This window comes from Cimex lectularius, unplaced genomic scaffold (genome assembly GCF_000648675.2).
Source record: "Cimex lectularius strain Harlan isolate CLEC.00 unplaced genomic scaffold, Clec_2.1 scaffold25, whole genome shotgun sequence".
NCBI lineage: Eukaryota > Metazoa > Arthropoda > Insecta > Hemiptera > Cimicidae > Cimex > Cimex lectularius.
The window spans coordinates 732,213-754,346 of record NW_019392633.1 but is presented as its reverse complement, the minus strand read 5'-3'; the positions used below and the strand labels follow the sequence as shown (position 1 = coordinate 754,346).

Below are 22,134 nucleotides of genomic sequence, written 5' to 3'. Positions count from 1 at the left end.
AAATCAATGAAAACAAACCACTTCTAAAAAATTATGAAACATAAAAGAGACTGTTAAGCCTTGGGAAACATCCTTCTAAACTTCCAGGGGTGATGAGGTCGTACTATGTTGATTAAGTATTGGGCACACAAATATGACCCATAGGCACCTCATGGAAAAATCTATACTACCAACATGCTTTGTGGTGATAAATTAGATGTATTACACATACTTGCGCCCCTCCCTTTTGTCTGAGGGGTGCAAGTATGTGTACCCCAAAATCCCCTGGACTATAAAGGAAATGTTAGGGAATAAACAGATACAATAGAGAAGAAGAATAATTTTCAATAAACCACTGGTAGTACAAAGGCGATGATAATGTTTGATAATTTATAAACATTATTATATAAAATGGTTATAACCCATTTAAGTAGCAGATAAATTTTGATAAAATAACAAGAACCACAGTAGCCACAACCATTAAGGAGAGGTGTTTTTATCTCAACTAATAACCTTAATTATTTAAGGATAGGGATAGGGATAAAAGAGGTGGCTACAAGACCTTCTGCATCTTGGCTTGAGTTGATCTATTATGCTCAGGTCTGTACAGTTTCTTCTGTCTTTACTCCTATCCGGTGTATGAACCTTCTTACATTGCAGTGCCCTTTGAAGGTGAAGAGCCTGACGGATTTCCTGGAAAATTGGGCATGCCCCCCCTTCATCAATACAAGTTTTTTTTAAACAAAATACAAAATTTTTGGGCCTTCCAGAAGTGCAATCGAAAGAGTTTTGTATACCACTGGAAGCTAATGGAATGTGAAACTTTTAAGGGAATTTGCAAAGTTCCTGAAGTTGTAGTTATTAAGTTACCAATCCAACATTTTCAAAAAATTCCAAAATTCAACATTTTTGTTTTTTCTGAATTTTTTGTGCAGAACTTTTCCATTAATATTGCAATGCAAAGAAGTTTTCTTACAGCAAATTTAACGTTCTTTAAATTAACCAGATTTTTCTATAGTCAGTAATTCTGAAATTTATAATCAATTGAGTGGACCTAAGTTGAAAAATAAAAAAAAGTCAAAACTTTAAATTACTTCTTTACCGATGAGATTTGGACAGGGTTTATAGGGAGTTTTTTGTTGCATATAGTGAGTAGAAACACCTCCTGAAATTTTCGACAATTATCGCCAGTCACCCTGTATATTTTATAATATATTATATTAATTTACAATGACTATTTAAAAATTTACAATACCAATGATAAATGTGACCTTTTTTTGGTATATTATACGAAATATTCTTTTAAGCTATTTTCTTATTTGACATATTGTTTGATACTTAAGTAATTTTTTCCTTTGTTTTCTTAGTTTGCCTATATATTGTTATATTTTATATATTGTATATTTCTATATTTATGCTTTTTTGTAAATTGGATTAATTCCGTAAAATATATTATTAATTTGTTTTAGTTTCTTTCAGTCAGTACTAAATTGTATTTGTAGCAATCCCGCCAGGATGTCGGGTTTTATTGACTTGACTTTATTCTGAAAAGTTCAAGGTTTATTTCAATAAATCTTTTTAATTATCTCATTTATAGTATATTGTTTTAAATTAATATATTTTTTCTAAAACAAACATTTATAAAACTTTTAGAAAATACATCAATAAAAATAGTGACTAAATAAATATTTTTTTAAAAATATTTTTGCTTTTCACGTTTTTATTTAAATATTGGATTTATTTAATATTTGTTATTATTTAATTTTTGTGTAGTTTTTGTCTAGAGATAACTTTGGGAACATTCTTATCAATATCTCGTTTCTTATCAAGTTAAACTGTCAAAGAAACGACTGCCTTGGTGCTGTAGTTCTTGTACTTTTTCTTTTGACTTTGAGTCGGGTCTTTAAAAGGAAAAGCCAAAGTTTATTAAAATGATATCTCAGTTTGTGATGTATGTATAACTTATCGAAAATGTTCTAAGTGTCTCAACAGATATACGAAGCTTTAAATGAACGTTTGAACAGGAAACGGATTAGGAGATAAGAAGGTTCAGTGTTTTTTTCCATTCGTTCCCAGTGCTTTTCTGTAATTGTGCCTTGATTTTTAGTCATTTCAGTTTAGAGATGTCGGGCGGTACGAATTTGGTGGTACCAGTGGTGCTGTGGGGCAAGAGTCCTCCGACGCACTGTGTCTCCTGTGTTTACCTTTCGAGAGATCAGTCCACCCTGATCACCGGTTGCTACGATGGCCAGATATGCCTGTGGCAAGTTGACCCAGAGACTCTCAAGGTAAAGGGTTAGAAAGGGAAACTAGCAAATTATTTTATTCCTAATTATAAAAGTTATGAACAAATCAAATGCATCAAATTTTATTACTGTGTAAAAAAGAGAAACAATGTGTGCATTTAAACTTTCACAGCTATTTATAGCTTATTACTCAACTTCAACTTCTCAAACTAATTTCATAGACAACGACAGGAATTTACTCAAATCCACAAGTTAAGCAACATAATTAGCATTAATTCCCAACCAAATTAATCACTAACTATCTATATTGATTATAACTGCTTCTTTTGTAAATATATTTGATGTTAATTGTTGTTCTTTTTGAGCTGATTTGTGTTTTATCACTTTTTGTTTCCCTTCTAATAGTGTAATGTTTTCCATATTAGCCAACATGCATTCAGAAAATTTATGGAATTGAACTCAGGTCTATCTTCCTCAATAGTGATACTGTGTGATTTTCTGTTTATAGATGACTCCACGGTGCCTTCTTGTTGGACACACTGCGCCGATCCTGTGTCTTTCCAAAGCAAGTGTCGTCTTGGATAACAATTTTGTCGTCAGTTCTTCTGAAAATGGGTACTTTTTTTATTTTTTATGTAAATTTTGACTGACATTAAAACATGGACGTTAAATTTTTGGCAGAGAAATGTGCACTTGGGACCTTGTTGATGGGAAATGTAGGGAATTGGCAAAACTACCTTATGTACACACTAGTTTGCAGGTAATTAATCAAGGTTCGATTATGATTGAACAGTCATTAATTTATGAACTTTCAAGGCTTATCACATGGAGGGCACTGAAGATGCAAGATTATTTTGCAATGGCTATTATGCAGATGTTCTTGTTATGGATCCCTTCAGTCTTGAAGTAATATTTACACTCTCATCAAAAGTGAGCCCAGATTGGATAAGTGCTTTACATGTACTGAGGCCAAATAAAAGAAAAGGTTAGTTAAAAAAACAACAGAATTTTTAAACTTAATACATATTTGGAAAAACATGTTTCTAATGATACATTTTTTAGATGATGTTGTGCTTGCCTTAACAACAACAGGTACTGTTAAAATGTGGACTCTCTCAGGAACTGAAAGCAAGACATCGGATCCAATTTTTGAGAATGAGAGTAAGCAAATCAGATGCCTTAATGCCTTGGCAATGAGTTGTTGTACTGAAAATCAACGGACTGTACTTATAGTAACCTCAAAATACTGGCAGGTGTGTTCAAAGAACAATAAACTTTTTTTTTATGATTAATTAAATACATCTTTAGATATATGATGCTGGCGATTTTTCTGTTCTTTGTTCGGTCATGGCTGCTCCGGGTGAAAGATGGCTCAGTGGCCACTTTCTTTGCCCAGATCGTGTACTTGTCTGGTCTGATGAAGGAAAAGGTTATATATACAAACTTCCGGCAAAGTAAGTGTTTAAGAATTTTTCACTTTAAGATCTTTTTTCTCTTATAAGTAAAAATAACTAATAAAAAAAGTGAACTTAACAAATTTTCACTACACTGCTTAATTCTACAAAATTTGCTTTGCAATTTTTTTAAATTTTGGAAACTAAGATATATCATTGTTAGGATATGAAAAATGATAAGAAAAAATTAACACAGTTACATACTCTTCTTTATTCAGTCTTTAATGCTATATGCTTGATAAAAACATTTACAAATTGAAAGAAAAAAAATTGTTTAAAACAGAAACATTCTCATAATATAAAAGAAAAAAAATCTTTTTTAAAACAAACCTTGAAAAAATAGCTTTTCTACTAATATCCTTTTATTGTTTAATTCGGACAAAAAAATAATCAACTCTTCAACTATTTATTCATTAATGCCCATGTATTTTGGGCCCTATCTGGCTCCCTTCTTCAAGCTTGCAGGTGTAGTAATATACTAATTACAAATACATAGGTACAAATAAAACATACAAATAACAAATAATAATAACATGGCATATATATCCTTTCATTTTATGTGTTTGACTGACATTGTTAGCACTTTGTCCATTCATTTCATTCTTCAATACACCCCACCATGTGAAAATCTAACTCATCTTCTTTTATTTGTATTGTTGTTACTTCCACGTAATAAATTAGCTTCTAAGACAAAATAAGCGAATTTCACTCTGAACAATTAAATTCATTTGATATATATGGAAATATAAATATGCACTCTAGTTTTATATAATCAAAACTTTTGATTATAAATTTTGACCAATATAAGTAAAATGTCCCATTAAAAAGTTTAAAATTACTTCTTGCTTTTGTTTTCAATATACTTGTTGAATGTTAAATGAAATAGTAGTTCTTGTGGGTTTTTTCTACACTAATAGAACAAAATTCCAGTATGTTTCTGTGTAAATTTCTTTTACATTTATCTCATTGTGTCTAATTTTAATTTTTTTCTAAAAAATTTTTTTACTGCACTAATAAGTAAGTTAGATTTCTGTTAATTACAACTAAACTCTTTTAACACAAAGCTTTAATATGCATGTAAAAAAAAGAGGCCCTGCATAAATGTTGCATGTACGCATAGTGAGCACAAACTTTTATTTATCTGTTAACTTCTATATGAACGGTAATTGAACGAAAATATAATAGATATGGTTAAGGATGGTAAAAAACAAAAAATAAATTTAAAAAAAAAAAACTTGCAATAAGTTACTGGTACAATACTTGACATTTATGCAATTATTACTTTACATGTACTTAAAGTTTTCAAATTTTTTAATTGTGAAATTTTTTTAAGGTCAGGTTTTAAAGTCAGAGTCAATAGACCTGTAGCTTGATCATCTCCGATCATATTGTTTCTTGCTGGTATTGGTTAATGTTTTTTTGGTTGACTCTCCACTGTTAGATAGTTAAAATGGCAGGGCTAATCAGTCAACAACTCCTTATTGTTTATTTTAAATTCACATGTTTTGGTCCTGAATCTTCAGGTGACAATCTATTGTTAGTTGTTCCATGTTGTAAGTTAAAATAAACCACAAGGAGGAAAATTTTTTGATTGATTAACCCTACCATTTCAACTAAATATAAGATGCATTGTGTCATCTTGCCATTTTAAGTGGTTCGACTGTGTTAGGGATGGATGGATCCCTAAACTGTGTATGGTTATTGCTTAAAATTTAGATTATAATCCTGAAACTCTTCTGATAAACCCAAGATCAGACCAGGTTCATAAACTATAATTTTTTTAATGCTATATTGTGTCAGGATAAACACAATCTTTTAACAAATGTCAAAACATTATATAATTTTTGTTAGAAATATACAATTCTAAAATGATGTGATGACTGTTTTAATTTTTGGTAGTTGTGGCAATTCAGTCAGAACTTCCATACATATGTACATACAGTATATATTCTATATGTATTGAGAAAATTAGAAGTTTTGACTGCATTCCCACAACAATCACAACTTTTAAAATTGCTCATTTAAACAGACCTCGCAAATCCTAGTTATTCCATTATATTTTGAATTACAGTATTAAAACAAAAAAATTGAAATTATAATATAGTTATATTACTATCATGTATTTTGTAAAAGGCTAGAAGTAATTTAAAACTAATACTTTTACTTTGGCTGTCAGTTAATTTTATCGTGCTTTTTCCTTAATATTATTTTAGGCAAGAGAGTATTTATTACTTAAACGCATAAATTTTATTTATTAAAATTGAACTTAGATAGATGCATATCAGAATTTTGATTTTTTACTCTTTTTAATTTGAAATTTGGTTATGGAGGTAAGTATGCACTTAGAGCATGGCTAATTTAACTGTTAGTGACTTATGCAGGTTTTCTTTGTTCACACAGCAAACTAAAAGGCAGAATCATCACATCCGGGTATGATGTTATAACTAATTTAACTAATATCTTTTCTTTTTCTCATTATTTCTCAAAGCTCCAATTTTTTTGCATTGAAATTTTATTTGCAAAGAAGTAACAGTTAATCTGCTGAAAAATTAAATATAAATGTTAAAAATTAAATATAACAACATACATACTGCAATGAAAAATTAGCACCGTCTTTTCACCTTAACTAAACAAAAAATGCTAGAAACATGACCTTTTTATTCATAATTATTTTCTATTCTAACTGCTTTGCACAAAAGCTTCTTTGTTTGTCGTGTGTGAATTGTCTATTTGTTTATTATTAACAAACAAATGTTTTCAATTACAGCAGTGTAGCTGACAATAAAGATTTTCATACCCAAGCTAGTAATGAGGATACACCATTCTTGTATTGCCTTCTTGAAGCACCTTCAAGAAAGGTAAATTACTTTTATTTGTTTTTTAATTTTTTAATTATATAATTATTTTTAAAGCCTGTTTGCTGCCCCCCTGCAATGAGGTTTGTTGAAAAGTCTTCTAAAGGGCCAATTTTAATAAGGGCAGATTCTGAAGGCTCTGTTATCGTTTGGGCAGTTCCACAAATAACCAATGCACAACTTGCCCAAATCAGGCAGCAGCCACCAAATAATCCGACAGGTTCAATGAATAGAAACTCATTATTTATTTATTTTGTTTATATTGTTTACTAAATTTGACAAATTCACAGCAATGGGACCTATTATTAGCACAAGTATCGCTGAATCTTGGGCAGCAATGAAACCCCCGCCTGTTGGAATCCTTGATCAATTGGTTTGTTTTTATCATAAGTATAGAATGTACACATTTACTGACATTGGATTTTTTGTTTAGGAAAGTGGTGCTAAATTAACTGCAAGTATTTATTTGCCTCAACAAGGGCGCTTGGTAGTAGGCAGAGACGATGGCACAATTGTAATTGTCCCTGCTACTCAGACTGTTATGTTACAGTTACTTCATGGCAATCATCAACAATATGATGGTAAGAATAATTAATAAAAAATAATTTTTTTTAAACATCATACCTCATACGCATTTCAAAATATATATATTTTTTTATAGTTGTAATTAAAAAACCTTTTTAATACATGATATGACAAATGTTTCTTTTTCTTCCAGATTGGCCGCCCCATCAGATGTTAGTTGGCCATTCTGGACGAGTTAATTCTCTCCTTTATCCATATCATGTTCATCCTCGCTACGACAAATCACATCTAGTCAGTGGTGGGGTTGATTTTGCAGTTTGTCTTTGGGACTTATACGCTAGTACTTTGCTGCATAGGTTTTGTGTCCATGCCGGAGAGATAACTCAGCTACTGGTTCCACCAAACACTTGCAGTGTATGTAATTTATAAGTTAACTTTATAATATGTAATTGTAAGACCTGGCCCTAATTATTTGACTTTCTGCAGCCCCGAGTTTTAGAGTGTATATGCTCTGTTGCTAGTGATCACTCAGTTACTTTGCTTAGCCTTACAAAGAGAAAATGCATTGTACTTGCCTCGAGACATTTATTTCCGGTTGTGAATATAAAGTGGAGGCCCTTGGATGACTTCATGATTGTGGGTTGTTCAGATGGAACTGTTTATGTGTGGCAAATGGAAACAGGCTAGTTGATAAAAAACAAGTTTGTAGCTTGCTCATTTTAATGACTGGACATGTTATAAATAGGCCATTTGGATCGAGTACTTCATGGAATTAATGCTGAAGAGGTGATGTATGCCTGTGATGAAAACACCTCGTCTGCAATTTCTGGAGAGTCAGGTTTGGCTAACCCAGCAGTACATTTTTTTAGAGGTCTTAGACACAGAAATATATCAGCCATTCGTCATGCTACTCAGGTAATAAACAATTCATTTCTCTTTTTATAATAAAATATGATGTTTATTTATTTATGTATTTTGAATTAAAGCGTGGGCTTCATCAGCTACAACAACTCAGTCACCATAATCATCACCATGGTGATGACCAACAGAAACCAAGAGCCTTCCCGCTCATGATACAAGGGTTAAGAACAAATCCTAAGGATCCTGAAAGTCATATATTATGCTTTGATATAGAAGCTCTTATAGGTGAAATATCATATGAAATTTTATTTAATTTGCAAGTTAATAAGAATTACATTGATATTGGTTTTTAGTTGAGCTTTTGAGCGAAGAATATAGTGCTATGTCTCCTGGTACTCTAGAAGCACATGGTCTTATCAATGCCTCAGAGTATCAAAAAGTTGCTGCTCTTACGACATCCGCTTCACCTGATGCTCAGAAGAAAATAGCTGGTTAGTAACAGTTTATTTCATTACGCATTTAAAATTAATATTGACTGTATATATTTTAATAACAACATTAAAAACATTAATTTCACTCATTTCTTCTTCAACATGCTAACATCAGACTTCTTTGGTAAAATGAAAAATAAAGCAGGAGACATGGAAAGGATGCTTAAGGAAAAAGATAAACACGGTAAATTTATTAGAACGTTTTCCATAATTTGCACTGCTGACCTACAATTTTGCCACACGCCATTAACAAACATGAACATGGTTCATTAGAATAGTTATAGGCATAAACTGAAATGGAACAATGTATTAATTGAAAAAGAATCATTAAACTATTGTAACACAAGAACTTGTGCTTTCAAGTTCCTACATGTTCAGTTTTGACTTTAGATTACATTTTAAAGTATTATTTTTCACTCTGTAGATGATAACTGGTAGGAAATAAATAGTTCATGCTTATTGTACTGTGTGTGAAAAAAAAAGCATTGTACTGGATGACACATGTGAATATATATTACATAAAATTTTTGTCGCTTTATAAATGTTTTTAATTTTTTTTTAGATCTACAATTTTTTATTCAATCATATATGGTTGTTTAATAATACATACATATGTTTGATTATAGGAATCATTGCCAAAATGAAAGAGGGTGCAGAAAACATGCAAACCAAATTACACGCAAAGGCTGAAATTGTCGGATTCAAACCTATTTCAAGTGACTCTAAAGGTACATTTTTATATATTTTATTTATTATTACATTAAATATGATATTACATCCTTTTTTATTTTTGATTGATAATTTGATTTATTAAATTAAACTTTATATTAAAGTTTACTTGACTGCATACAAGTGAGAAGTTTTTAAATAGCTTTGTAAGAGCAAAATAAATAGTTGATTAATGCATTGGCTATGGCAAACATGGATTCATGTATTTTAGTCAAGCCTCAGGTCTTTTCTACATTTACAAAAGCGTTTGAGGTGGTGATAGTTGTTTTGTCAGAATATTGCTGTCTTAATATCACTTCGCATGGATTGTACACTATCGTTTACCATTTGACATTTGTAAATTGGTTAAGCTGTTCAAAAGTTACAGCATTTTTGGTAACAAAAGAACCACATGTATTGCGGGTCATGTTATTTAATTAAAGCTCCCATAATGAATGCATTAAAAAGAGCAGAAATATAATCTACTTTTAATCACAATGGTAGGTACAACATGACTGTTGATTTCTATAGTAGGTAATTTTAACTTATATAGGGTTATTAGGATGGAGGGTAAGAAAAAATTTAAAGGGTAAATATTAAAATAATCTGTTTAAGTACAGTTATGCTACATTGCATATTAGATTATGAAACTATAAACACAATAATTCAAGTGCTGCCTAGTGAAAATCTAATTAAATTTGCAATTAAACTTGTCAAAACTGCATTTTTATGAATAATTTGTGAACAGACTACATAACAATTATTATAGTACTATTAATGTTTGATTATTTGTAAAGTTAACATTCCTAACTTTTACATTGATATGGTGGGGGTTGTACTGGCCAATATTGTTAGGGTAACTGTTTCTTGGGATTGGAATTTTTGTTGATAATTTGAATATAAAATGTTAATTCACCCTAGAGCTAAACTGAGTGTCACAAATTTGGGAAAATGAGATAAATTGATATTCCAGAAAGTTTTTAAACCTGATAGATTGTAGAACTGATAAGTCTAGAAGGAAATCATTTCCTTTTAAACACAATGTGCCTGTTATGTCAACATTTCGATAATTCTAATCATTTGTTTGTAAACTCAAATAACTCATAAACCTATTTACTAGGACACCTACATTGAATTACATTGATATGTGACCACAATAAAAAAAAGTTGCTAAAAATTGAATTTGTAAAAGGTGTAAACTGTAAAATTGTAATACTGAAAAGTTGTGTTTTTGCACATATCCAGTTTTTCCCCTAGAGTGCAGATTTATAGTTATACATAATAGTAATAATTTTATAGTTGCTAGTAGTCTAGGTCCATTCCCATGACATGTGGACATGATGCCCTCTATGATGAATTTTGCTGATAAGGTGCCTTGAAGTGTTGTTTTTATTGTTTTTCATCTTTCATTGAACTATAGGGGTTGCTAGGTAGCAAATCTTTTTGTTTAGGTTAGGTTTTGAGGGATTTGTGAATAAAGATTTAAATTTACATGTAATATTTTATTATTTACATAGTGCTATCATAGTTATTTTAGTCCACCCTGTATGAAACTGCATGTCCGGGATTGTTTACAACAGTAGTTTGTACTGCAGAATAGTGAGCTGGAACGGCAGCATAATTAAGGGGAGTTGCGGCTACGTTGTAAGGAGTGGCAAGACTGAAGGGGGTTGCAAGGCTGTAGGGGGTGGCAACAGAATATCCAAGGGCTCTTTTACTCCTGAGGTGAGCTGCAAGATGGGCTGACTTGGCCAAAGCGACTGCAGGTGTATCGACGGGGAGGTCATTTGCAACTACTCTGTATCCTAGAGCATCAGCAACATAGTCAGTCCTGTGTACTTGACCATCATGAGGGTTGACATAGCTGTAGGAGCCAACTTTGTTTCCATGGGCGTCTTGGTGGGCACTGTGAGTCTGGAGGGGCTCAGCGTGACCGTAGGAAGCCTGTCCAAGTTCAGTCTGGGCATGCCATTGAGTCTTGGTAACAGCGGGAGTAGCTACAGCTGGTACAGCGGCTACAACAGGGGCAGTGGCAACAGCTGGTACAGCGGCTACAGCTGGGACAGCGACAGATTTGGCTACCAGTGCTGGTGCGGCTGCAACAACCGGGGTTACTACAGACTTGGCAAGAGGTGCAGTTAAAGCAGGGGTTGAAAGATATTGGCTGTAAGGCAAGAGACCCGGGGCACTGTAAAAGGACGGATTAAAATGTCCAAGACCAAGAACTGAAGTGTAGGAGTCATAGGCGAATCCTGGATGGGCGGCACAACAAGCCACCAGGGCACAGATAACTGCCTGAAAATTAACAAATATGGTTTAATATCAGCTTAAAAACAACCACATTTTCCCCAATATTCATTTTTAGTAATTTTATTAAACTTTTTTTTCATAGAATAGGCCTTTTGTTTAACTAACTGCTGAAAATAATTGAATAATAATAAAGTAATAAAATTTTAATAAAAAAAATAAATATTGAGTACTAGACTACCGTAAAACGACAACCAACCAAAAATTTAAGTTTTTATTTAATCACAAATTAAAAAAAAAAAAATTGTTGAATGGAGTGGGTTTCTAAAGTGAAAAGTGCTATGATTATTTCAATCAACCCGAGGGAAGAACCATTTAAGAAAATGTAATCAAAGTGAAACTAATTCATAATTCAGTTTATCTCCAACTCACCAAGGTCTTCATGTTCACCAGGCTAAGAAAAGTGGAGTCTGAAATTTTAGGATACTAGCGTCTTGTTTTATACTCATGATGCCAAGGACGAAGTTTAAACTTCCTTGTAATTTTTTGAACTCACAAAGGTCGGTGGCCTTTTCTTTCAACAGTTATGTTTTTAACGTCTAAGTCTAATATAGATATACCATATACCCTTGGTACTACCTACATATTTATTTGTCAACATTATAAATTATTACTACACTTCATAAGTAGTACACGGACATAAATTTCATTTAATTACAAATGCTGTGCTAAATGCTTGATTCGTCGTGTACAAAGCTATAAAGCAGAAGAACTAGATATTGGGTTGTCCGGAAAATAATGCAGGATTTTGGTATTAAACAAAAAAAAGAAACTAGTTACTTTAAAGCAATGTTCTTTAATCAAAATAATTTCCNAATGAGTAATCCTGTAAACGTAAACAGAATATTTTATATAGATTTTTTTTAATGAAAACTTAAAATCCTGCATTATTTTCCGGACAACCCAATAAATCCACCAAATATAAAACACAGGATAACAAAAAGCGTCTAGTTCAGGGCTTATTTCAACCCACGATTCATAGACGGTAGACGTTTCTGGTATTAAGAACAAACATCGTTATGAACAGAAAATGTGCTCCTCTTCTTGGATTTCGTGGCCTTTAATAATTTTTTTTACACAAATAATACCAACAATTTAAGATATATCGATCTTGTTTTTCCGATTTTGAAATAATAATACTTAGACTAAAGCTTTTGCAACTGGAATAAAATCTTACATACGGTCTACATATGCTCTTTTGTAGAGAATAGTAAAAGAATTGTTGGTCCAAAACATTCTCCAGGCTCAATTGCTTTTCCAAAGATACAAAACTTATTGACTGAATATTATTTAAGAACAAAACGACCAAGGTTGCAAGTTATGAAACTATATTCTTTCTTTTTAACCATTATATTGATTGTAGGTTGTTTCTATTTAAACCACATTAATCTTTTCATTTTTATTTCTTTTGACTTTTCGACAGCGTTCGCGCCATATTCATTTTCAGAGAAATAAAAAGGAAAATGAAACGTCGCAAGAAATCAAAAATCAAAATATGACTTAATTAAAAATAACTTACACCATAAAGACTTAATTATAAAAGCTTCAAAAAGATATACATTACAACTCTTATAATCGACACTTGGTATAAACATTTTATTTGAAAACCAGTTCTTTTTGCTCATATTATGTATTATTTTTGTAAGTCGCGTGGTCGCACTGGTCCGTTGGTTGAGCCTACCGCATAACTAGACCCGGATTTGTATGCAATCGCTAATTTTTTTGCTAACACTTAAGACCGTGATAATTAGATATTTATCCGAATCATACCTCCTTGCACGGTGGTTCAAATTTGATTCTGGATATTTTTGCTTATTTGCTTTTGAAACAGTTTTGATTGTTTATAAAAGTAAAAATAAACTAGACAACTAAGGACTTAACTAAGGGAGGAAAAAGGCAAGAGCCTAAAATTTTATTCTGATTTCAGTTAATTTTCCAGGAAAAAAGACGAAAGCAAACCGGCACAAAAGAATTCACACTAAATCGGCATCTTCCATTATTTTGAAAGGAAATAGGGAACTCATTGTCACTTGAAACATAAAAATATAGCGCCCATTAATATTTCCAACCTAGTAAACATTTAAAAAATAGTAAATACCAAAAGAGAGAACTTAACGTTCTTCTGAAATAGCAGGCTGGATTTTTCCTTTTAACCATTTTAATTTAACGAACAAATTTAATCCAAGCCGATCAGGATTTATATATATTACAACAGAAATATAAAAAAATACTGGATTGAGTGAATTGAGGTAAATTAATGATATCTTAAATGGAAACAATTAGGTTGTTATGTAGGGAATCTACTATCCAATTAATTTTAAATTACTACGAGTATGCTCGTTTCGCCTATGTAGACGTTGGAAAGTTTTTTTGGGGAACAAATATTTTTTGAGCAGTAAATGCGTATTTTAATATTTTTAGACCAAATGATATAGCATATTTAAGGTTTTTTTTAGTACATATTATAATGGCATGACATATTGGATGGTTTTTTTACCGATGTTGTTTCAACTATGAGATTTATGAATCCTCGGAGTGTCGGTGTTTTAAGTATGTCGGGTTCGAACACGGGACCTTTATCTTACCGTGATGAGCGCTACATCATTGTCTTGATCATCAGCCGTTCGGCCACCGATGCCCCTTAGGGCTGTAATCATAACAAACAATCCTTGACATTGGATTTTTTTTTTAAATAAATATAAATACAACCTCCTATTAAAGCAGAATGACAACAATAAATATTTTGTAATTACCCTATCAAACATTACAAATAAGACAGTTGTAAAATTAATGTTTAATTATTAATTGTTATTATTATAAGTTCTCCGAATTTTTAGCTTCAGGGAAAATTTCTCAGCTGAAAATAATTTCGCACACCTTTCCACTTGCTCAATAAACTATGTGAATACATCATTTTACAGCATTTTTTATGTAGATTGCAATAAAAATATAATAAAAACCATTAATGTTTATCAATAATCAAAAAATTCTAAAAACAAAATATTTTGAAGTAAAACAGGTAATATTTTTTTCGTGAAATTAATATGAAATTTCGTTTTAACACTCTACAAATCCTTAAATATAAATTTTTGTTTGAATTTAAATGTATCGATTTTTTGACCCCTAAAATTTTAGAAGTCGTTATTAGAATATTTGATTGAAACGGCTATAAATGATTTTAACGTAGAACAGACCATTTGAAAGAAGAGGAACGTAGCTTTTTAACGACGTGTAAACTATAAAAATATATAAAAGATTTCTATAAGAAAATACACAAAATAGCAAAATTATTTGTCAGAAATTAATCTCGTTAAAAAAATGAAAATAATAGTCCGTTTTTAATGTTTAATACAGTTATAAAATTCACTTGACAATTTCATTAAAATGAATTATCACCATGAAAATTGGTCCAGTAGCTATTGTGAAAATGATATTAGAACTTTCACTGGGAATGTTAGTCACGTCTTCGAAATAGTCAAAAAATTAATTTACGCCACTTTACGCGAAAGTCGGTATCCAAGGGTTTTATAACGCTAGAACTCCGGCAATGAGATAAAATCCAAGTTTTTGACCATTTTCTGGCCTACTTTGCTTACAGAATGTTTGTTAAAATATGCAAAAAACAGCGTTTTGTTTATTTATCTTTTTTAATCAAACCAAATTAGAATATTCTGCTTCATAGAACATTTTTGTTTTTATGTTAACCACCAATGAAATTATTACACCAGAAATCTCTACCGATTTATGCTTATTTAATTAAATTTTCATTATACGTATAATTTTTACTAATATTTTAATTTTTACAATAAAGGCTAGTGGACCGATTTTCATGGGTGATACTTCGTTTCAAAGATATAGTCAAGTGCATATTTTAACTCTATCAGACATTAAAATCGGGCTATTTATTTTTATTAAAAAAAGACAAATAATTTTGTTATTTTTGTATTTTCTTATGGAACATTATTTATGTATATTGTTATGGCATATACGTCGTTAAAAAGATACGTTCTTCTTTCAAATGGTGTTTGACGTTAAAATTCTTTTAGCCGTTTTAATCAGATATTCTGATAAAGACTTCTTAAAAATCGGAAACATTTTAGGGGTAAAAAAGATAAATTTCAATTCAAAGAAAAATTTATGTTTAGGGGTCTCTAGAGGTGCGAAAACGAAATTTCATATTAATTTCACGAAAAAAATTATGACCTAGTTTGCTTAAAAAATATTTGGTTTTTAGAATTTTTTAAATCAATACTATACTATATTTTTATTGCCATCTACATATAATAAAATGCTGTAAAACGATATATTCCCTTAGTTAATTTGAGCAAGTAGAAAGTCGAAATTAAAATATTGAAAAACAGAAAATTTCAATATTCAATTCTTTTTTGCGTAATCAAAAGGAGTGGCGTATACGTGTCCGATATTTTGAAGTGTAGGACACCAAAAAAGTTATTGACGTTATCCATATCCGTGACCCATCAAGTATCACCTGGTCTTGGACTGGTCGTCCCCTTGTGAGACAAAAGTTCCGGAACACGTACATATTATTTATGTTGCCCAACATTGAATCAATGTTGTACGTTTTCGATGGAGAACTTGAGACATGGGATTTTTTGTATCGTGACTCTCCCGGAACACACCGTTTCTTGTCCCGAGATACATTTCCGCAACAAATGTAGCTAGACTCTAGTTCTGTGATTTTATTTTGCTTCTTCACATAGTAGTGACACATGATGTAGTTAAATATTTATTGTGGTGAATTGGACGAAGCATATGGCTATATTAAGCCAAGGGACTTAAATAATTTAAACTTATACAAACGATTTTAGTAATTTATTAAAAATAGCTGTTAATCGTTAAGGATCATTGTCTCATGTTATTCGATAATCGAGCCGGTGTTCTGACCTTGATTCAAAGGCGTGGCTGTGGCGTTTCAAGGAGAACTGGAGATCTATAAGGATATATCCTGTTTTGTTTGGCCTCTTTTTCTTCTAGATTCTTTGTTCTTTTTGAAGTAGTTGAGAGTAATCTCATATCAGAAAATTTTGTTCATATCCAGGCTAGTACGAGCAATTTTTGAAGCGTTTAATTCCGTCAATTGCACGCCATCCTCTGTAGTAGAAGAGGTGTGGGCGATCGTTTTCAGGCACACAAGTCTCCCGGTCGGGTGTGACGGCCTTGCACTTGACTCGCCCTTTATTTCCTATCAACGCCACCTACCTATTTTTTACGTGAAATCTCGTTGGATTAATTTAAAATTATTTACGATATTTTAAAACATCTTAATAAATTGTAAAATTGCGTACGAAAAAGAACCAATCCATCATGCGATTAACGAAGTTATTCTGTGACGGTCCAAGAAGATATTCTGTGTATACTCCGTATATTCATTTTTGGTTCAAGAAAAACGACCAAATCTCAAAACCAAAATATGTCTAATAATTAGTGCACATTAATTGGTGTATCCCGCTTCCTGAAAATTACTGAACGGTCTAACAACTTTGATGTTATGTATGATTGGGCTAGACTGTAAGAAGGTTTATCTATGAAGTACATGATGATATGGAATGCTTCCAAATAAATAGTCCTTCTTTCTTTTATTTGTCTTTCTGCCTCTTTTTTCATCTTATTTAAATAAAAGTAAATGTGTATTCAGTTAGTTATTAATATTTATTATAACTTTTTACCACACCATTTCATTTCTCTTTTGATAATTTAATTAGCTTCTGTAGATAAATATAAGATCGGAAAGATTTATAAGAATAAATTTTGTTTATTTTTTGTTATTTTAACTATTATGTATATAATATTTTCAATTTGAATTTGCTCGCACGCAGATCATTTCTTTTCAGGTTTTTTACAAAATAGTTTAAAATATTTTTTTAGCAAGAAATAAGTTGACAGGCTCTTTGGCCTTCCAAATGTCTCTGATTTTAGTAGAAATTAACCAGTATAGTTTCCATTTACTATTCCATTAGTAATAATGAAACATTAAGATGCCCAACCTTTGTCTAAATTTTTTTAAAGACTTATTGTTAGTTTGCAGCGGTTTGGAAATCTGGATTGTAACTAAAATTTACATAACAAGACTCTAAAAGACTAAGTATTCTTACATGGTCTGCTGGAAGTTTTGGGAACAGAAAAAAACTGACTTTCAATTTTTATTGACTGACATATTTTTTGGAAGGAAAAGAATAGTAATAAGTGGTTATAGTGAGGCATCAATGGCTGAAGCAGTTAAGTTGTTAACAAAATGACTCACCACTGTAAGTCCCAGGTTTGAATCCATCTGCATTTGAACCTGACAAACTTGCTAGCTTTTTTCCCCATAAACATTGGCCCCCTGCGGGTTTATATAACCTTATATAAGGCCATAACCAATTATAATATGTACATTTTTCAGGTGATGGTAATGAAGTTAGTCGTGTGAAGGTATGTGAGGCAAATCTTATGATGGAACTTTGCCAGCTCCTGCTTTCTCTTCTGCACGCTTGGGGGCTGGATCCCCATCTTGATCTTCTATGTGAGAGTAAGCTTGGTCTCTTGAGGCCGCTTGTCCCCGTCTCATTTGGAGTAATTTCCAAAGCAGGTTAGCAGAAAAAAAAAATCAATATTTTGATATTTGTACAAATTGAGATTTATTTAAGGTTATATGAGTCTTTTACTTCCGACATGGCAACTCTGCCAGAAATCTCCACCATCTCTTGAAAGTAACCCTTCAGGGGGATCGAGCCTATCAGCTCAGATACCTCCAGAGCTGGTAGAATTGGAAAATGCCACAAGACAATTTACTTCAACTACACATTGGGAATTGAGCACAAGTGTAACAACAAATCATTTGTTGGCGATAGTTGCACTTGCGAATACACTCATGTCTATGAACAATGCTTCATTTGTCGCAGAACAGGAAAGAAATAGAAAATTAATGAGGTATTTTTTACATTCATTTATTATTATCAATTGCAATCTTGTAATATTAATTGGTTTTTGAAGACAAAATACCATTCGTGCATGGGGCCCAGATGAAATTGCTAACGAAGAAACAGTTTCATCTCAAATCAAGCAGGGCTGGTGCCTCCTCGCAACTCTCCACTGTGTACTTTTACCAGATAAAGTGGCACAAAGAGGTTCTAAAGCATTCAAAAGGCCTCGAGTGGAGATGATGGCATCAAGATGGCAACATCACTGTTTAGAAGTATGCAATGGCTCATTCAGCATTCGTGCATATATTATTTTACAAACTTCATTTAGGTAAGAGAAGCAGCCCAAGCTCTTCTTCTTGCAGAATTGACTAGACTTGGCGCTAAGGGAAGAAAAGCTTTAGTTGATCATTGGGCCCAGTACCTACCAATGTACAACTCAAATGAAACACAAAACACAAACGCACCACCTCCTCTAGCATCCACTCCAAATCAAATCCAAGTATTTATATAATATATTTACAGGTTAAATTACTTACTGGATGCATATTTTGATTCTGACATTTTTAGCCCCAACCTACACAACAACCAGTTGAAAGCAACCATCCACAATTACATGAAGAGGATGAATTTGAAGATGAAGAAATGGCTGAGGGTATTTTTTTTTAATTGATTCCCAACCCATTAATTCTTAAATGTTTATCATTTTTATAGAACTGTACTTAAGAAAACCATCATCAGCTGCAGAACTTAAAAGAAAACAGACCACTGCAGTAGTGTTGTTAGGGGTTATTGGATCTGAGTTTGGGCAAGATGTTGGTGAAAAGAAAAAAGAAGGCGATCAAAGGAGAAAAAGCTCTATAATTGAAGGATTCGGCATTGGAAATAATAATCTCGCTAGATTAACAAGTTTAGCTTTAACATACCTTTTACTCACACCACCCTCTAATCGCCTTCCAGCACATACCCCATTAAGAAGAGCAGCAATAGATTTAATAGGTAGGGGCTTCACAGTTTGGGAGCCATATATCGATGTAAGCAAAGTTCTACTAGGACTCCTTGAGCTTTGCTGTGATGCTGATAAGCTCATTCCTAGGTACGTCAAACTAGTAATTCTATTAAGAATATAGTTGTTCATTGTTGGATTGCCGTAGCATGACGTATGGACTTCCTTTAACACCTGCTGCTGATTCAGCTAGGACTGCTAGACACGCTCTTACTCTGATTGCAACAGTTAGGCCTGCTGCCTTCATTACAACCATGGCTAGAGAGGTAAGCCTTGTAATAAATTAAATACTTGCAGTAAAAAGTAACATTTTGTTTGTAGGTTGCAAGATACAATACACTCCAACAGAATGCACAGACATTAAATGTCAATTTGTCAAATGCAGTGCTGCACAGAGCCAAACCTGAAATTCTGCGTTGTGTTGAACTACTGATTGAGAAAATGCATGCTGAAATGGCCGATCTTCTTGTTGAGGTACGGTACACAAAACATAAAATGTATTTTTAAAAAAAGGAACTTTTGTGTTACAATTTTATTAGAGATAAAATATATTAGAGATAACCACTATAATTTTATTATTTAGGTTGTGGATGTTATATTGCATTGTGTTGAATCTGGCCATCTAAAAGTAAAATGCTTGAGTGAGGTATTCCCTGCAATCTGCCGTTTTAACCAAGTGAGTCACTGCCCCTCTACAAGAAGAATTGCAGTTGGTGCCAAGTTTGGCACAATCGCTTTATATGAACTTAGATCGTCTAAATGCCAGGTACTTATGTTTATGATAATGTAGCGCCTCAAATGTAATGTAATGGCAATGTAATCTAAAATGAACACAATTTTTAGCAGTAACTAATTAAAAGTACCCTATTTCATGATGAAAATGTTTTGAGTATAAATATGTCAATGTTAATTAGTATAAAAAATTAATCTTAATGCTGTTTTATTTAATAAGCACATTAGTTACTGGAATTACTCTTATTATTACATTATTACATATATGTAATAAGGTAACATACATTTACTTATTATTAATTTTTATTATTGATTAAAAATGTTTTGTTGCAATTTATGAGTATAATTTAAAATGTGTTTAAATAATTATCAATTACAATAGTATAAGTTGACCTCACATGTTAATTTTTTTTTCATGTTACTTTAAGACCATCAAAGCCCACGATTCTGCGATAACAGCCAATGCTTTCTCTCCAGACGGTAAATATTTAGTGTCATATAGCTGTGGTGAAAACAAGCTTTCATTTTGGCAGGTATGTTGTATAAATGGCACAACTAATGTTTGACTATTATTAAATAAAATATTTAATGAATTTCAGACTTCAACAGGCATGTTTGGTCTAGGAAACAGTCAAACAAAGCGAATTAAAACATACAGCACTTCTCCAGTGGCTGAAATATCGAGGTTAAATCCCATGAGGGCTGCCAAATTGGTCTGGATCAGCAATAGAACAGTGATACTGATGTTGGCTGATGGGTCAGAAACAAGATTCAATGTTTAAATGTGTGCCACTGGTTTTTTTTTGTCTTTGTAAATTTTTAGTCAAATTTTAGAAAAAATGCTAATCTGATGCCAATTGCTATTTTTTAATTTTAGTTTACAAAATATGTATTACTAATATTCAAAAAAGGCAAGATATTTTAACACATATTCTGACAATAACCTATTTTTGTTACACATGTTTTAACACAAGATGTAATAAGAATTTCAAAATGTATTATACAGAAATCCATACAAATTTAAATATTATCTACCCGTCCCGATCATTTATGTATTATATTATAAGCTTTACAAAATTAACATTTAACATGTAAGTTATAACACACAAAACTTAAGTAAATTGTTACGCATTACTTCATTATATTTTAAAATACTGCATTATAAGTATTGGGTTGTCCGGAAAATAATGCAGGATTTTGGTATTAAACAAAAAAAAAGAAACTAGTTACTTTAAAGCAATGTTCTTTAATCAAAATAATTTCNAATGAGTAATCCTGTAAACGTAAACAGAATATTTTATATAGATTTTTTTTAATGAAAACTTAAAATCCTGCATTATTTTCCGGACAACCCAATAATTTACATTCCATGCAATATCTGTTCTTTTATTTGAAATATAAGTTAAAATTCTTTGATAGTTACCTAAAAAAGTAAAAGCAATTTTATATCGAGATTATTCGAATAATACATACTGTAATATTTAGTACATTATTTTCAATAATATTGTTAATGTTAAAAATATTTATTAAGAAATTATAAAAGTATTGTTAGAAATGATGAATGATGGAGTGAGTGCGGTGTTCAATCCTTTTTTTTTTTTTTTTTTTTTTTTTAAAGATAGTTCCTACGCACAGTAAGTTACAAGGAACTGTGTTTTTAAAAAAAGTAAGTATTGTTGCTGTATTGCTTTAGAATGTTGAAATCGGCAGAACATTCCAAAGAAAAATTGTTTTATGTTGGAGTAAATGTGATATCAATAAAGATATGCTATCCAACATTAAAATTTTGTTTTATCCAAAAGTTAACCATACAAATAGGTTTTTTATACTTCTTTTCCTAATAATTTTTGGAAAAAATAAAGATCTTTAAACACTGAAGAAAAATCACAGGTGTGATTAATAACTGTTGGGTTGCCTGGAAAAAAATGCAGGTTTATGGTTATAATATATAAAATAAAAACAATTAAATTAACACAATTTTAAACATTTTTTATTAATTAAAATACCCTCCATCACTCTCAATATACTTCAATTCAATGAGTGTCATCTA

The 22,134-nt window shown here is 31.5% G+C and overlaps 2 protein-coding genes across 6 annotated transcripts; one reads left to right on the top strand and one right to left on the bottom strand.

Moving 5' to 3' along the window:
* Positions 1–1,801: 1,801 nt before the first annotated feature.
* Positions 1,802–21,249, top strand: LOC106668795 (WD repeat-containing protein 7). Of its 4 annotated transcripts, none has more exons than XM_014397897.2 (30): positions 1,802–2,026; positions 2,096–2,267; positions 2,734–2,840; positions 2,907–2,985; positions 3,042–3,210; positions 3,288–3,478; positions 3,534–3,679; positions 6,080–6,109; positions 6,447–6,537; positions 6,592–6,754; positions 6,825–6,907; positions 6,968–7,115; positions 7,253–7,473; positions 7,546–7,741; positions 7,805–7,974; positions 8,046–8,205; positions 8,274–8,411; positions 8,527–8,595; positions 9,038–9,139; positions 17,830–18,015; positions 18,074–18,356; positions 18,420–18,621; positions 18,678–18,848; positions 18,917–19,001; positions 19,061–19,442; positions 19,501–19,618; positions 19,674–19,826; positions 19,936–20,118; positions 20,513–20,617; positions 20,684–21,249. In XM_014397897.2, the coding sequence occupies exons 2-30, from the start codon at positions 2,103–2,105 to the stop codon at positions 20,864–20,866; spliced, it is 4,479 nt and encodes a 1,492-aa protein (XP_014253383.1). In that variant the 5' UTR covers positions 1,802–2,026; positions 2,096–2,102; the 3' UTR covers positions 20,867–21,249. The 4 variants fall into 4 exon arrangements, with proteins under 4 accessions (XP_014253383.1, XP_014253382.1, XP_014253384.1 ...); XM_014397896.2 differs by having other exon boundaries at positions 2,087–2,267; XM_014397898.2 differs by lacking the exon at positions 6,080–6,109 and having other exon boundaries at positions 2,087–2,267.
* Positions 10,604–17,796, bottom strand: LOC106668796 (cuticle protein 21-like). Of its 2 annotated transcripts, none has more exons than XM_014397900.2 (2): positions 17,689–17,796; positions 10,604–11,414 (listed from the first exon to the last, which is right to left on the bottom strand). In XM_014397900.2, the coding sequence occupies exons 1-2, from the start codon at positions 17,719–17,721 to the stop codon at positions 10,653–10,655; spliced, it is 795 nt and encodes a 264-aa protein (XP_014253386.1). In that variant the 5' UTR covers positions 17,722–17,796; the 3' UTR covers positions 10,604–10,652. The 2 variants fall into 2 exon arrangements, with proteins under 2 accessions (XP_014253386.1, XP_014253387.1); XM_014397901.2 differs by lacking the exon at positions 17,689–17,796 and adding an exon at positions 11,799–11,922 and having other exon boundaries at positions 10,608–11,414.
* Positions 21,250–22,134: the final 885 nt, after the last annotated feature.

Coding starts and splice junctions, on each gene's coding strand:
- LOC106668796 (XM_014397900.2), bottom strand. CDS start 17,721: ATGCAGATGGATTCAAACCTGGGACTTACAGTG. Junction 11,415..17,688: donor CAAACCTGGGACTTACAGTG/GTGAGTCATTTT, acceptor GTTAATTTTCAG/GCAGTTATCTGTGCCCTGGT.
- LOC106668795 (XM_014397897.2), top strand. CDS start 2,103: ATGTCGGGCGGTACGAATTTGGTGGTACCAGTGGTGCTGTGGGGCAAG. Junction 2,986..3,041: donor ATGTACACACTAGTTTGCAG/GTAATTAATCAA, acceptor TGAACTTTCAAG/GCTTATCACATGGAGGGCAC. Junction 19,827..19,935: donor TGGCCGATCTTCTTGTTGAG/GTACGGTACACA, acceptor TTTATTATTTAG/GTTGTGGATGTTATATTGCA.